Below are 16,257 nucleotides of genomic sequence, written 5' to 3'. Positions count from 1 at the left end.
TGGGGAATTTTGTGTATTTGATGCATAGCCCTCCAGCCAGCCTCCATTGCTCTAACCCCAAGCACATCACTGCTTTTATTTTCAGATCTGGAAGATACTCTCTGTTTTTCTGGTGGTGTGGTACCCTACATTGAAACAATTTGGGTGTTGCTTATCAGATTGCAGCCTGTTCCCACTGGAGAGGCATGGATATGGAGAAGGGAAGGCTGAAAATAAAGGTCTGACTATCAACAGATGCAAGAGCAACAGGATCTTAGGCACAGGGCCCCGAGGAGAAGGGAGGCTGGGGGGAAACGAGATGGGTTGGGAAGGATGGAGTGAAAGAAGCTCATGGGAGTCCAGGTAGAAAAGACAGATTGGGGGGATAAGGTTGACAGGCATTGAGAAAAATACTGGGAGGAGTGTGTGGATATTATGAGAGGAAACCTGGGAGATTGTGGTAGGAGATTGCTGGGCTGGTAGAAGTAGCATTAGGGGAATATTACAAGCCACAGGAAATGTGTCTGAAGGAAAAATGAATGCAAGCACTGACCCAACACTCTGTCTCCTCCCAAGATTTTCTGCATGTGGTCTTTGGGCCTGTTTAATTTTCTTTCCTCCTGACAGCTGAGACTGTATACTGGTTTCCATCCCTTCCAAAGTCTGCTTAAAACCTGGAAGACTTGAAAAAGAAATGTGAAGGTTCTTGCTTCCTGCTTTGGGGAGGCAGTAGGCTGTGAATGTAAAAAGGTGTGATGAAGTGGGTGGGAGTGGACTCTTGCTAGCTCCTCAGCTCTCTATTGTGTGTGACAGAAAACAGAAGCTTTGGAACTGAATGAGGAACTCCCCTTCATTTCCCTAAAAAAACCATAGAGGGCTTCTCTAGGGAAAGTAGAGGGAGCCCCTTTCTAGTTCCTCCTGGAGCTGACCTGGGTGTTACAGTTGTTGCATGCACTGCTTGATGCTTTCCATATACAGTGGTACCTCTGGTTACATACTTAATTTGTCCTGGAGGTCCGTTCTTAACCTGAAACTGTTCTTAACCTGAAGCACCACTTTAGCTAATGGGGCCTGCCGCTGCTGCCGTGCCACTGCACAATTTCTGTTCTCATCCTGAAGCAAAGCTCTTAACCCGAGGTACTATTTCTGGGTTAGCGGAGTCTGTAACCTGAAGCGTATGTATCCTGAAGCGTATGTAACCCACTGTAATGGAATAGCCACTGTGCAGGCAGCATCTCAGTGTAGCGACTGTAATATGTGGACCACCATACCTCAGATTGTGTCTTCCTTGGACTGAGAATCACCTTGTAGGTGGAGGTGTTGTTACCAGTAATGATCAGTCATATCTCTTTCCCACCCTCAAAACGTTTTATCGGGAAGCTTAAAATACATTTTCTCTTCACCTGCTTGTCTATTAGCTGGCATACAGCACCTGACAAAATTTTCTCTTGACAGACCACCAGAATTATTTGTGGACTATTTGAAGGTCTGATTTGCTAGGAATGAAAAGGTAACGTGGAATTTTTCAACGTAGGAAATAATTAATGCTGTCATCAGTTGAGATGCAACTATTATTATTGTTCTTTATCGTGGCAAAATATGTGCTTAAAGGCATAAACTAGTTGGTAACTTGCTTGTGAAACCATGATTAGTTCAATATATGTTTACACATGTAAGGGACAAGTACATTCATGGATTGCCCCTTCAGTATGAATGCATGCACCCATTCATGCTTTTTTACTCTTGTGAAAAGGGACCTACGCATGTACACATGTTAGGCACTTTCACAAGAGCAGGAAGACTCATTATACATCCACATGAGTTCAAACACTTGGCTACCTAGGCATAGCATGTGAAGGTAATTCAGTTTTCCTATGTGCACATTCACTGAGTAGCCCTGTGAGTTGCCAGCTGTTTTCTAAAATGGCTCCTGTGCCTTTAACAGGTACATGAGACACAGAACAATTCAGCTGCTACAGTTTCCGGGGGAGGGGGGAGAGGGGGGTTCAGACATTGGTTTTCTGTTTGCCAAGCAACTGCTAAAGGCATGGGAGCCCTGAGAGAAAAAAGTCAGCAACCCGTATCTTTCATTGCAACTGGTCCTCAAGGTAAGGTTACCAGATTTCTTTCAATTAATCTGGGAACACGTCATTGAAATAAGTTGGAATGATATGGTTTTGTCGGTGGACTGATTTGTAAATCTGAGGACTGTGCCCTGGAAACGGGGACGTCTGGTAACCTTACCTCAAGGGCAGGTAAGGGAAACACACCCATTCCAAGCTTAGGGTTAATGTAACTCCTAAGGCTTAGTTGGAGAAAAAGAGGCCTCTTTTTAAATTCCCCCTAGATAGCCTCCCATATATAGGCTGAACAGATATCTGGACCAGCTCCATTTATGTGGATGTTTTGTGTGCATCCGACTGCAGAAAGCTGACCTGTAAGAAATCCCACCCACCCCATGCCAATCCGCTTGAAGTTCTCTGAGTATAGGACCCAGTAATTCTGTCTCTGTGTTCCTTTTCTACGGATTGTTTCTTCATCCTCATTATTCAGTTACCAGCTTGTCATGGGCTTTAGAGCTGCAATTTATATGTCCAGCCAGCTTTTTCTTTATTACACCGAGGGGCCCTCTCTATCCTGGGGCTGTGGGAGGATGTGTTAACCTCTCTGCAAGAGCTTTTACATTCCAAACATCCTGTGCTGCTGCAGTCCTCTTCAGGTTTTTCCCTTCAGGTGCTTGAAGATCCTCTACCCTCCAACACCCTCCTCCTGTGCCCCATTCATACAAAATATACTCACTTTCTTACCTCCCCCTTCAGCCCAGCAGCTTGAGAACTATCCTGCCCCCCACACCCCCATTTTCCATCGTTAACAGATATTTAGTTCCGATAATCTATTAAATCAATTTTTTAAAAGGAAGGTTTTGTCATCTTTCATCTCTTCATCTGAGCTGGAGGAGGGATAAACTCCTTAAAACCGTGTATGGCCATATTCCAGCGCAGATTTAAGCAGCCTTAAACCCATTGAAATTGATGGGCTTAGGCAGGCTTAAGTCCGTTTTGGATAATTTGTGGCCTATAGCTTTAGCTGGCAGTGCTGTTCTCTCCTGTTCATCCATCTGGAGCAATTACTGGGGATTATTTTTCAGGCAGGAGTGTTGACATTTCCCCCCAGTTGGGTGTCAAGTATACACGTGAGGTTAGCAATAGCCAGGCTTCAGATGTCTAATGAAAGGAATGCCCTGAGGTTAATGAGGTGCTGGGAAACAGCAGAACTAAATCCGATATTACCGTTTTCCAGCTTTCGGATTTAATTAGAAGTTCCAATCACCTGTGCACACAGACATTTCTGTTTGCACCCAATTGGCAACCTGGTTCTTTGAAAGAGGTGTGTGTGTGTGTGTGAGAGAGAGAGAGAGAGAGAGAGAGAGAGAGAAAGAGATGGTAGCAAAACCTGACTATATATGCTGGTTAGCTGTAGATGGCCCATAAACTAGTTCTAGCAGTTTCTCGTGCCGTGTTCCAAATCTGTTAACCTCTGTACTACTACTGTATCTTCCTTTCATAAAGACTTCCTTGCACTTTCCTTTGCCTTTTCCCTGTGGCACCAAGAGTTCCATTTGCATTTTAGTGCACAGTTTTGGTCCTTTGCGAAAGTTGCTGCTGCTGTGTCCTTGCACTTCTTTTAATCCCAGGGCTTCCAGCTATTATCCATCAAAATTAAGCTGTTCCGGCATCAGGTTAATGGACATGAACCTTATCAAGGTGAATGAATTATGGAGTTAAATGCTAAGTCATTTATGTGAAGGATGGCTCATATCCAAGAGGGCTAAGATATTTGGATACTTGCTTTCTAACTGCACTGCAGAACCGACAGGTGCATATTCATACAATCACAAGTGTCCTGATGTAAGTCTTCTAGCCAAAAAATAACTGCACTGTTGAATGAAGTGATTCATGTTTTTGCTGCTTAAGCATTTAATAATAATAATAATAATAATAATAATAATAATAATAATAATAATAATAATTTATTATTTATACCCCGCCCATCTGGCTGGGCCTCCCCAGCCACTCTGGGCGGCTTCCAACAAAGATGAAAGATACACTGAAATGTCACATATTAAAAACTTCCCTGAACAGGGCTGCCTTCAGATGTCTTCTGAATGTCAGGTAGATGTTTATCGCTTTGACATCTGATGGGAGGGCGTTCCACAGGGCGGGCGCCACTACCGAGAAGGCCCTCTGCCTGGTTCCCTGTAACTTGGCCTCTTGCAGTGAGGGAACCGCCAGAAGGCCCTCGGAGCTGGACCTCAGTGTCCGGGCAGAACGATGGGGGAGGAGACGCTCCTTCAGATATACTGGACCGAGGCTGTTTAGGGCTTTAAAGGTCAGCACCAGCACTTTGAGTTGTGCTCGGAAACATACTGGGAGCCAATGTAGGTCTTTCAAGACTGGTGTTATGTGGTCTCGGCGGCCGCCCCCAGTCACCAGTCTAGCTGCCGCATTCTGGATTAGTTGTAGTTTCCGGGTCACCTTCAGAGGTAGCCCCACGTAGAGTGCATTGCAGTAGTCCAAGCGGGAGATAACTAGAGCATGCACCACTATGGCAAGACAGCCTGCAGGCGGGTAGGGTCTCAGCCTGCGTACCAGGTGGAGATGGTAGACAGCTGCCCTGGATACAGAATTGACCTGCGCCTCCATGGACAGCTGTGAGTCCAAAATGACTCCCAGGCTGCGCACCTGGTCCTTCAGGGGCACAGTTACCCCATTCAGGACCAGGGAATCCTCCACACCTGCCCGCCTCCTGTCCCCCAAAAACAGTACTTCTGTCTTGTCAGGATTCAACCTCAATCTGTTAGCCGCCATCCATCCTCCAACCGCTTCCAGACACTCACACAGGACCTTCACCACCTTCACTGGTTCTGATTTAAAAGAGAGGTAGAGCTGGGTATCATCTGCATACGGATGAACACCCAGCCCAAACCTCCTGATGATCTCTCCCAGCGGCTGCATGTAAATGTTGAAAAGCATGGGGGAGAGGACAGAACCATGAGGCACCCCACAAGTGAGAGCCCAGGGGTCTGAACACTCATCCCCCCCCACCACTTTCTGAACACGGCCCAGGAGGAAGGAGCGGAACCACTGTAGGACAGTGCCCCCAGCTCCCAGCCCCTCAAAACATGCCTACAGTCTGCATACATGTATTGCTTTGATCTACTCAGAATAAAGTCTCAGCTCAAGGAAAGCACAGATCAGCTTGTAGGATGCATTCTGCACCATTTCAAACCATGGGTTTTATTGACTATTCCTCTACATAAACAAAGCAAAAATGGGCATACAGAAAAGTAGAGGTCAGGGGCAAGGGTTCTTATCTAGCCTTCTCCTGACAAACCATTTTCTTTGTTTAAAGATGTATTGTCATAGGGAAGTTTTCATCTGTGGCCAGAGGTTCCCCATCCTTTTATTGTATAAATATTGTATAATTTTTTTGTATATAGTACAACACTGTTTTATTGCATAATTATAGTACAACACTGTTGATTTGGGATTGCCATTTGTTCCAATCTATCGCAAAAGAGAAGGTTTTCCCTCGGAAAGGAGCAGGACAAGGAGAAAATTGCTCAGATCCGTGTTTTCTAGGCAGTCCACAAGTGGAAACACGGACAAGCTCATGGTCAGTTCCTGTCCCAGCAGTTTGTATACGACTGTATGGAGGAGCATAAACAGAGCAGGGAAGCTCCTTTTGGTTGGATTACATCAGATGAGAGTCTCCAGCAGGCCAGGTGGAGCAAATGCACATAGATAGAAAAGACAGCTGGGCATTTCAACAGAAACGCTTAATCCCCGGAGAGGATGATGACTGGGAACAGGGAGGGGGTCTTTACAGAGAAGGAGTAAGCGAGAAGAAAATTTGGCAGGAGTTTACAAACAGAAGAAAAACAGAATGGTGGGAAAGAATCACTGATCTCGTTTGACAAACGAAGTGCTTGCTGCAATGTAGTACTGTTGAATTGTATCTTATAGCAGTAAAAAGAAAAGAAAACCCTGCACGCACACACTGGAGAAAAGAAGTTTCCAGCAAATAAGAAAAGCGCCTTGTGAATCAGAGGCATATTTCTTGCAGACTCTGGTTCTGTGGAACTCTGTTCCTTTGCTGAGGAAAAGTTTCTATCTTGGGACAGGAACGGATTTCCTGAATTGTCCTCTGTCCAAGAAATAACAACATACCCTTCCTTTAGCTGCTATCCTGGAAATACCTCCCACATGCTAGGACTAGAGACAGGATGTTAGGTAAACTGGACTTGCACCCTGACACGTTTTGTTTTTTTCCCTTTTGGAAATACTTGGTGGGTAGGCTTTGCTCAAGCTCAGGATAGGAACACAGGGAACTGCCTTATGCTCAGTGAGACCCCTGACCCATCTTGTCCAGGGCTGTCTAAACCAGCCTTTCTCAACCTGTGGGTCCCCAGATGTTGTTGAAGTACAACTCCCATCACCCCTAGCTAGCAAGGCCAGAGCTCAGGGATGATGGGAGTTGTAGTCCAACAACACCTGGGGACCCACAGGTTGAGAACCGGACTGGCAGAAGCTCTCCAGGGTTTTGGGCAGGAAATCTCTCCCAGCCCTGCCTAGGGATTGAGCCTGGGACTTTCTTCATGCAGAGCAGATCACCACTGAGCCATGGCCCAGACTATGATCACCACAGTCTGATCTGAAATCCTTCCTGTTCACAAATACCAGGCTAGTGATGCTGGGAAGCCTTTCCTTGTCGCATGCAGCTTAGCCTTCCAACACCTGGAGCCAGTGCTTGGAATGCGAGGGACCCAGGACTGGGGCAATTATTCCAAGTTGTTTTGGGTGGGCTTATTGGCACAGGTGGCTGTCACTTTCCTCCCATTAAAAATGTGAGTATTGCAATGGAAGACGGTTCTCTGTTTTTTTCTCCAGCACCTTGGCACTGAATGTAGGGCACAAGGAGAAGGGGACGACAGAGGACAAGATGGTTGGACAGTGTTCTTGAAGCAACCAACATGAGTTTGACCAAACTGCGGGAGGCAGTGCCTGGCGTGCTCTGGTCCATGGTGTCACGAAGAGTCGGACATGACTAAACGACTAAACAACAGCAAGCTGCTGAGGGATAGACCTGCCCTCTATGCATTTGCCTAAGCCAAATCTGCCTATCTCTCTCCACCCCTTGCACCTATGGTTGTTATAGGATCCCAGGCCTGTCCCAAACCAAAGCAAGAAAATAATGAGACACAAGAACGCATCCCTGCAAAAAGGCCACTATTTCATCTATTGAGGGATGTTATTAGCAAATGGGCCTAAAGGATTTCAGAAAACTGCAGTGATGGTTTAGGAGCAGATGGTCCAATGGGTAACACAGAGTGCCCTATGTTTGGGTTTGTTCTGGAACCAAGTGTGACTTTTTGGAAACATTCAAGTAATGACATGAATAACACTTACTGGTGTGAGATGTAGGAACTGACAGTGGGGAAGCACTGAGGGTGTCCTTTGGTTGAGGTACAACAGAAAACAGATTGCCAGCAAATTAGTGTATCACAAAAGCTTTGATTTTAGCACTTTTAGCCAATTGATTTTTGTTTTTTGATACACTTTAAATTTTCTATTATATGCTTTTATAACTGTATGCCACTTTGAGATATGTTTGTAGTAAGCGACAATTAATGTAATTAATAATGATAAAATAAAACTCAGGAAAGGCAGAATGTTTAATCAGAAGTTAATCTGCATGCTTTTCTGCTGTGGGAAACACACTGGGAAATCCGGAAATAAGAACAGCAAGATAGCATAGTTTACCTCCCTTGGAACTAAAAACTGTGGCATGCCAAATATATGGCTGATCAAGCAGCTTTTGAAATTCAGTAAAATAATACAGATTACAGTACTAATCCCTAGGGAAGAAAGTGATTCATCTGTCATTTTGCAACTGGTCAATTTGCAATTGTATCCCCAAACCACTCTAGAATGTGCGGATATTACATTCTGATGTTATGTTTATTAGTCTTGTCCTCTCCTTCAGCATAGAGCTTTTGCCTGTATTGTAGGCAGATAAATAGGCTCTTTTGAGAAATGATGCTGAATGCATGTAGCTGAGAATGGGGGGGGGGGTTAGGTCAGGGCCAAAGTGCATTATTTTGCTCCCACTTTGGTGTGTTTAGTCAACATTGAATGCAGCATCTCTGCAGCCCCTATAACGATCTTGAGTCTAGAGTAATGGCATGCAAACAGGCCCACCCTCCTTCAAAATCGTGGAAATCAATGGAATTTAAAGAGGTCGCGAAACTTGGGATATAACCTGCAAATCACTTTAAGGTTCCATGTATCTTTCAAGGACAGAGAAAAGTGCAAGTTCTCTTAGAAGGTCGTTGGAAATTCGGTTATTTAACCACACAGTCATTGCATACAGTTAAGCTGGTTGTTTTTATGCCTGCGGCAAGTAAATGAAATATGAAATATGTGGCAAAATATGACTGCAGATGAACAATGAATTCCTATCACACTTCTCTAAGTCTGTTCCCTAGGGAAATCTGCTTTCTACCAGAGCTCCTTGCCCCCACCACTCCCCAAAAACATCAGGCAACCAAAGAGCACGTTGTTCATTGGTTCTGACATAGCTGATCATGTAACGGTGACTTGGTGGAATAAAGCCCCATCAGCCTGGAGCACCAAGCCCAGCTGCAACACTCGTCCTAACTGGGGGGTCTTATGATGGCTGCACCTACCCATAAGCAGTGCTGGCCTTTATCACATGGCCTGTGGGCCTTGCCAGCTCCAGATCTCTGGTTTGCCTGGGGTTTTCTGGGGCTCAACAGACTGTGCTGGTCTTGAGGGGTGGGGCTAAGTGTCACCATCAGCACAGTGCAGACCACATCTTTAATGCCACATTGAAATTAGCAGGATTTTGGCTCATGGTTAAACTTTCATTGCTTCCAACTGGAGTTACATTTGTATATAAATGCTCCACTGTGTTTTTATATTTGTTCTGTGTTTGCTGATTTTCCTTGCCAAAGTATTCAAGATCTTGTCTTATGCAGTGCTTTTTTTCTTTAAAAAAAAATGTTTAGGGGTACTTTCATTTTCCTGCTCATATTGAAATACTGCCCCTCAACGAGGCCAAACTTAGATTCACAAAATGTTTAGGGGTATGCGTACCCCTGCGTAACCCCCAGAAAAAAAGCACTGGTCTTATGTAATATACACAATGTTGATGATCTACAGTTAAAATGGCCTAACAATGTAGATTACATACAGTTTTATTAATAAATAAATATATATTACAGAAATATTACCAAGAACCAGAGCAATGTTACTTTTTAAGAAGCAAGGATCCTGGTACTATAAGCACACAGTTAAATTTGTTTTAAATAATGGGATAGCTTCAGCATTGTTAGTTATGATTCCATGTGATACACAAGGATTATGAAAAAGCTGTCTGGAAGTTAGATCATATTGTTTAAATGCGGGTTTCAGAAAAAGGGGAGCTTTGCTACATATATGACCGTAGAAGCTGAACACCAAGGTACGTTCTGTTGTATGACTATTAAGTGACCTGGTTCATTTTGGAGGCAGTGCGTCTGAGATGCCTGTGCACTCTGCTTGTATACATGCATGTTTTATGGAATTGCTTTGCATTTCCCCCCATCTCCCACATCTTTTTCATGTTCCCCAGCAGGAGGGAGAATCGAAGGAAAGGAAAGGGAAAAGTCTACTGGCTGCTTCGTTCTAAGGAACATATTTTGCTACGTGGGGAAACTATCTAATCGGGTGAAACTGGCAGGGGGAGGAAGAGGATTGCCTTTTGGCCATAATGAGTCCGCGGTCCCAGTTTGCTTTTCCCATTCTTCTTCAAGCCGACAAACCAGTTTTTATCTGCGTGCATCTTTGATGTGTAGGTATTGTAATGGTTTTCTTCCATTCTCTCCAGGAACAAACACTCTTCCGTTGGCAACTGCTGAAGAAAAGAGAAAGAGAGAGGTGCATTCATAATGGGAAGCAAGTGAAGCAGCTGAGTTCTCCGTCAGCAGTGAAGGATGGTGCTGGCTTCTGTATCAAGCAAGTGCTATCTCACACTTTTCGGTACATGTCCCCATCACTTTTTTCATTGGGAAAAGTCAGGTCTTTGGGGGAAACAGGTGTGTTAATTGTACAGCCTACATTTGCTGCAGTGTGACTGAATCCCACCCAGAGATAGTGATAGTCTGGAGTCAACAGTCAACAGTTCCCTTCTGAGTCAACAGTGTGGTGCAGCAGCAAAAGAAGCTAATGCTATTCTAGGGTGCATCAACAGAAGTATAGTGTCCTAATCAAGGGAAGTAATAGTACCACTCTATTCTGTCTTGGTCAGATCACACCTGGAATACTGTGTCCAATAGAATAAGGATGTTGACAAGCTGGAACATGTGCAGAGGAGGGCAACCAAGATGATCAAGGGTCTGGAAACTAAGCCTTATGAGGCGAGCTTGAAGGAGCTGGGAATGTTTCTCCTGGAAAAGAGGAGACTGAGAGGAGGCATGACAGCCATATTCAGATATCTAATGGGTTGTCATACGGAAGAGGGAACAAGCTTGTTTTCTCCTGCTCCAGAGGGTAGCATCCAAACCAGTCACTTCATGTTGCAAGAAAGGAGATTCCAACTAAACTTTCTGATGGTAAGAGCTGTCCAACAGCAGGACAGACTCCCTCAGAATATTGCGGACTCTCCTTCCTTTGAGGTTTCTAAGCATAGATTGGATGGCCATCTGTCATTCAAGCTGAGATTCCTGCATTGCAGGGGGTTGGACTAGATGACCCTCAGGGTCCCTTCCAACTCTACAATTCTGTGATTCTGTGTTTGGGAAACCTCGATGGAACATAGGAAGCTGCCTTATAGGAAGTCGGACCATTGGTCCATCTAGCTCAGTGTTGGTCCATCTAGGCTGTCTGGCAGTGGCGCTCCAGGATTTTGTCAGCCTAGCCCTAACTGGAGATGCTGAGATTGAACTTTGAACCTTCTGCCTGCCACTATGATGCTCTGCCACTGAGCAACAGCCAAGAAGGCAGCACTAACTTTTTGGCTCCACCTATCTGTTGTTCTGCAGGGTTGTTTCTTTTCAGCCCCTTCTCTATCCTTCCACCACTCCAGCCTGCTGAGTGAACAGCACATACAATATCTCTGACGCTTGTTTATCCTAGGGTTAAATTTGGCATCACCCTCTGTGATTTGGCAGCTGGAGGAAGAAGCAGCATTGCTCCTTCCAAATACGAAATCCAGTATCTGGAAGTATTTTGGAACATCGCTTCTCATTATTTTATTTATTTTTCCAGAAATAAAGCTGGGCAAAATGTGGCAACCCAGCTGCAAAAACAACAAACAATGTCTATTTGCTGCTCGTGGGCTACAATATATCTGCAAACCTCAAAACCTCCCCCAGTCCCAGTCCCACAGAAACCTCATACTTACCGAGCCATATAAACGGCCATTGCCATCCATGGCCAAGTAGTGCCCAGACTCTGTGCTCTTTATGTACACCTCACCCAAATTTTCCGCACTTAGCAGCAGTTGAACTGAAATAGAAAATAATAGTAAGAACAGCAGCAGGAAGGTAAAGCAGTGGCCCAGAGATGTAGGAAAGGATGTGCTAGCTTCTCTAAGCTCTTTGGAGGGAAAAAATGTGGCATGGGTGTAGCAATTGAGACCTGCAGCAAAATATTGTGGTGTGTGGGCTGTTCCTTGCTCAGCTTTCCAGTTTTTTGTAAAGTCATTCATTACAAATATCTCTGTTTCCTTCTTCTCTATGGTTGCATAAAATCCAAATCTGAGGGGATCATTTAGTCTTTTGGTATGACTCCTTTCACCTTTCTGGACCAGTCATCAGCATTTAATGCCTCTCCTTAAATATGAACCATCTCACAGAAAAAGGTAAGTTAGAATGACTAGCCCAGTGTGCCAGGCAAAAGTTATGAAGGGGAATATGCACCCATGCCAGAGGTTCTTCCAGTGGCAGGGAATTATTTTGTTAAGTCACATTCAGATGACTCAATCAGATGAACCATTCCCATGCTGAAGGAGAACTTGACAACCATCCAGGGTTACTTGGGCTCTGCAGTAGCTCTGAATGCACAGCTACAAGTAGATGTGAAAATTGCAGCCAACAGCCATTTATGAAAACAAGAACTGCTTCCTATGGGAGGTTGGGGCAACGATTCTTAATTCATATTCATGTTGCTGTTGTTGTTTTAAGAAATGCGATCTTGCAAGATAAAATATGATGCTGAATCCTCTAATGACTTTGTCTTTGAGAAAAAGTTGGCTGCTCATGGACAACTCATAACAAACACCAAACAGAGAAAGAGAGAGGAAATTACATAATATAGTCAGGGGAAAACTGACTTTATTTATATTACAATTGTTAAACCAATCCTTTATTTTATATAATAAACTCCAGTGGGTAATTTGGGGTCAGTAACAATGTGGTGTGGCTTTTTTTGCCTTGGATATCCATTTGCCACCTTCTCTCTCTGTCTCCCATGATCTTCTTGCTTCCTTTCTCTGTCTCTCATTTTTTCTTTACTTTGCTTTAAAAGGGACACTTAGCAACAATCTGGCAGTGGTGCCACTGGTTCCAATCCACCACCCTGTACAGCAGCCCTGTTCATGTCGGCCCATTCAATTCAGCATGACTTTTTCTGAGGCAAGTGTGTTCAGGATTTGCATGTGTGCAAACACAGACATACAGAGGGAGAGCGAGAGAGTGCATGAGAGGAAGGGGTGAAAGAGAAGATTATATTTCCCCTAGAAGCAGCCCATGCCTCATTAAAGAAGACCTCTTCCTACTTTTGTGGCTGTTATGTGGTGTGAGTGAGAGGATGGACTACTTATCACTAAAAGAAAGGAGATTGCTGTTTGTACACATCCTTCCATGTAAATGGGCTCTGTTCACTTCAACAGAGTCAGGGCTCTGGCCCTGTACAAATGTCATTACAAAGATTAGTTCAATAGGTTGTGGAAAGTGAGGGCACCACCCAAGTTTACTTACGTCGTCAGCCCAAGACTTGTCCTCTGTAACTAGGGTTATTCCGCTGGCACATACCCGTTTAAGGAGTTTCCTCTGTAAATATTTTTTCATCAGGATGTCCAAGTTTAATAGCTCATTTACGCTAAGCTCATTTCTGGCACAGGCTAGCAAACATACACCCTTTAGAAAGCAACACTGGCTACACGCAACATTTTTCCAAGGGTGGGGGGGGGAGAAATCATTGAGAAGACTATAGTGTGCCAGTGATGCATGGTGTGTGTGTGTGTTTTCACATGGAGCTAATGCTTTTCCTAGCTCATAGCAGTTCTTCCTCTTACAACTTGCTGACCTATTAGGGAGTAGGAATCCATCCTTGTTACAACACAGCTGGACACGGGGAAGGCCTGGTAAATCTTTTGCTACCACAAAAATGAACCAATGGCTACTGTGTTATATGGCCTTTTCAAAAGGATTAGACAAATTCATGGAGGAGAGGACCTCCAGCATCTGGTGGTGGTGGCTAAATGGGACCTCTGTGTACATAAGCAGCATCTCCCTCAATACCAGATGATCAGAATACACAATAGAGCAGGGAACCTTTGGCCCTCCAGATGTTGCAGGACTCCAGCTCCCATCAGTCCCAGCCAGCATGGCCAATGGTCAGGGCTGATGGGAGCTGGAGTTCAACAACATCTGTAGGACCACAAGTTTCTCACCACTGTAATAGAATAAGGCCCCGCTTTTCTCCCCACTCCATTTTAAAAACAAAACATATTTGCCAATATAATAGAAAGCAAGAGAAAAATAAACACTGCCTGCTGACTCTATCTTCAGGGTCAGTTTCAGAGAACAGCATTGGGTGATTGACTTTTGTCCCACCGGCAGTTGTCCTGTGGGGTATCATCTGGCCCCCTTTTGCTGCTTAACATCTGTATGAAGTTGGGAACAGTCATCAAGAGATTTGGAGCAAAGTGTTATGAGTATGCTGATGATACCCAACTCTCCTTCTCTTTAACATCTGAATCAGGAGAGGCTGTGCACAATTTAGTCTTGGCGGTGTGCTGGATGAGGACCAATAAACTGACTCTGAATCTTGGCAAGACAGAGGCACTGTGGGTGGGTGGTTCCCAAGTCCAGGTAATTTATCAATTGCTTGCTTTTCATAGGCTTGTATTTCCTCTGAAAAACCAAGTTCGTCGACTGGGGGTACCTGTATATCCATCTTTGTTGCTAGAGACCCAAGTGACCTGAGTGGCTAGGAATGCCTTCTACCAGCTAGGGTACATAAGATAGGTAAAGCCATTTCTGGACCACAATAGACTGACTATGGGCTGGTAGCCTATTGGACTACTGCAATGCACTCCATGTGTGGCTGTTCCTGTGGTAGGTCAGGAAGCCGCAGCTAGTGCAAAATCACTGTACTACTCACGGGGACAGAATATTGTCAGCACCATGTTCTTAAAATCTAAGTGCAGGTCTTTTGCACCTGCTTCCGGGTGACTCTTGGAGTTCTTGTAAAACACATAAGCCTGGAGTGGATTCTGTTTTTCTTTGTTCTGAACAATGTTCTCTTCCCCTTCTACACACACACACACCTATCTGTGAAATCAGTGCATTGTGAGTGTGTGTTCCAGTGCATAAAAACAATATTGTTGTGAAGTGGGGAAGATCTCAGCTTAAAATATTTATCTATCTATGTGTGTATACTTGCCAACTCAGGATGGCATTCAGCGCATCAGATGAAGTGAACTCTCAACATAAGAAATTTGACTACCACTGCATCCCCTCTGGAGCCTATTCTTGATATCTCCGCAATTAATGGTAGAGGAGTTCCTGCCAGATTCCTTATGTTCTGCTGTGAAAAGCAAACCTTTTCTGAGGTCCACAGAACTCTCCGAAGGCAGTGGGGCTGACTGATGGCTTTACTTTGAACAACAAAACATATTTCCCCTGTGCCATGTAACTGCTTTTGAGTGTCTGCTAAGTTTGGAAGACGTTATGCCCTTATGAAGACCATGTTCTGAGCAGGGAGTTGGAACTGGTTTACCTCAAGTATTCCCTGTGGGATGAGGGGGCTCTCTTTTCAAACAGTGCAAGCCCAGACCCCATATTGCATGCTGAGCTAGCCACACCGGGCTGACACCAAAGGTCAGCATCAGTGGACACCAGTTCAGTGATGAAGGCAATGCAGTGGGGCCACTCAGAAAGGGCATCTTGCCTGACGATGCCCCTCTCCCAAAAAACGTGGCTCTAGAGCTGGTGCTGCCTGTGTATTGCAGAAGAGAGAGGTGTTAGCAAAAACAGTTGTCGGGAGGGGTGGGCCTCTGTATTTAAGAGCATGCCTCTCCTCCTGCATCTTGCCCAGCTTGTTCCTTGCAAATGGCAGGCAGGCTTGTGTGCCTTCTGCAGATTTCCCTCCTTGTTTGCTTTCCTACCTCCGTTGCTTGAACAGGGTTTCTGAAAGGTTGCATGCCAGTTTACTCTGGGTTAGAGACTTCCCGTCTGTCCTTTGCTATGTTTACTCAGGATGAGATCATCTTCGCTCAGTCCACTGTTGAGCGTGTGTGTGAGAGTGTGAGTGTGTAAATGGCATTTATAATTAAACCTCTGCCATAAACTGACTTCAGAAACAAACCAGAGAGCAAAGTTGGGGCAGGGGAGGGAAACCACATATTCCTGTGGCTTTCCTTTAAAAAAGAAAAAAGAAGAAGGTGCTTTTCTTAGAATTTGGAGAGCGCGTCTGACTGCCTCCTGTCAGCACATCCTGCAGCAGGGAGCCCAGCTGTATTCCAGTAAGTGCACAGCAGCAGAGTACACACACAGGGCAGGAAGAGGCTCCTCCTGTGAAATCAGTGCGTTGCAAGTGTGTGTTCCAGCGCACAGTGGAGCACGATGCATGTCAGAGCTGCTGGACCATCACAACAGTTGAGCTTATTGCCCTGTCTTATCTTCCAGTATCAAGCTGCCAATCTCACCCGCCAGTTTCCTGGGACAAAAGAGTTCAACAAGCCTCCCAAGCATTTTGTGACCGTAATAGCGTTGGAACGTCAAAACGCAGATTCGCATGGGTGGAGCCGTAAGCCATACATCTGTATGTATGATTTTGTAAAGAAAAGAGCCATTTCTTAATGACATAGATGCGGGTAGAGTTCCACAGCTGCCTTAGATCCTAGAATTGTAGAGTTGGAAGGGACCCTGAGGTTCATCTAGTCCCGTGGTTCCCAACGTGGGGCACACGCCCCACAGGGGGGCAATTG

General features: G+C 44.9%; 1 protein-coding gene across 3 annotated transcripts in view; it reads right to left on the bottom strand.

Annotated features, from left to right (window-relative positions):
- Positions 1–7,682: 7,682 nt before the first annotated feature.
- FGF1 (fibroblast growth factor 1) overlaps positions 7,683–16,257 on the bottom strand; it is a 51,612-nt gene continuing 43,037 nt past the window's right edge. For 2 of the 3 annotated variants that reach the window (XM_081900835.1, XM_081900836.1), the window contains 2 exons: positions 11,446–11,549; positions 7,683–9,957 (listed from right to left, as the gene is read on the bottom strand). In XM_081900835.1, coding sequence (XP_081756961.1) covers positions 9,763–9,957; positions 11,446–11,549 — 299 coding nt within the window. In that variant the 3' untranslated portion in view covers positions 7,683–9,762. The remainder of the gene's footprint in view (positions 9,958–11,445; positions 11,550–16,257) is intronic. The other variant, XM_081900837.1, reaches the window with a different exon arrangement.

The sequence above is a fragment of the Podarcis melisellensis genome (genome assembly GCF_964234715.1).
Source record: "Podarcis melisellensis genome assembly, chromosome: 2".
Classification (NCBI taxonomy): Eukaryota; Metazoa; Chordata; class Lepidosauria; order Squamata; family Lacertidae; genus Podarcis; species Podarcis melisellensis.
Note: the sequence above shows the minus strand (reverse complement) of the source record. Positions and strands in the feature narration are given on the sequence as shown.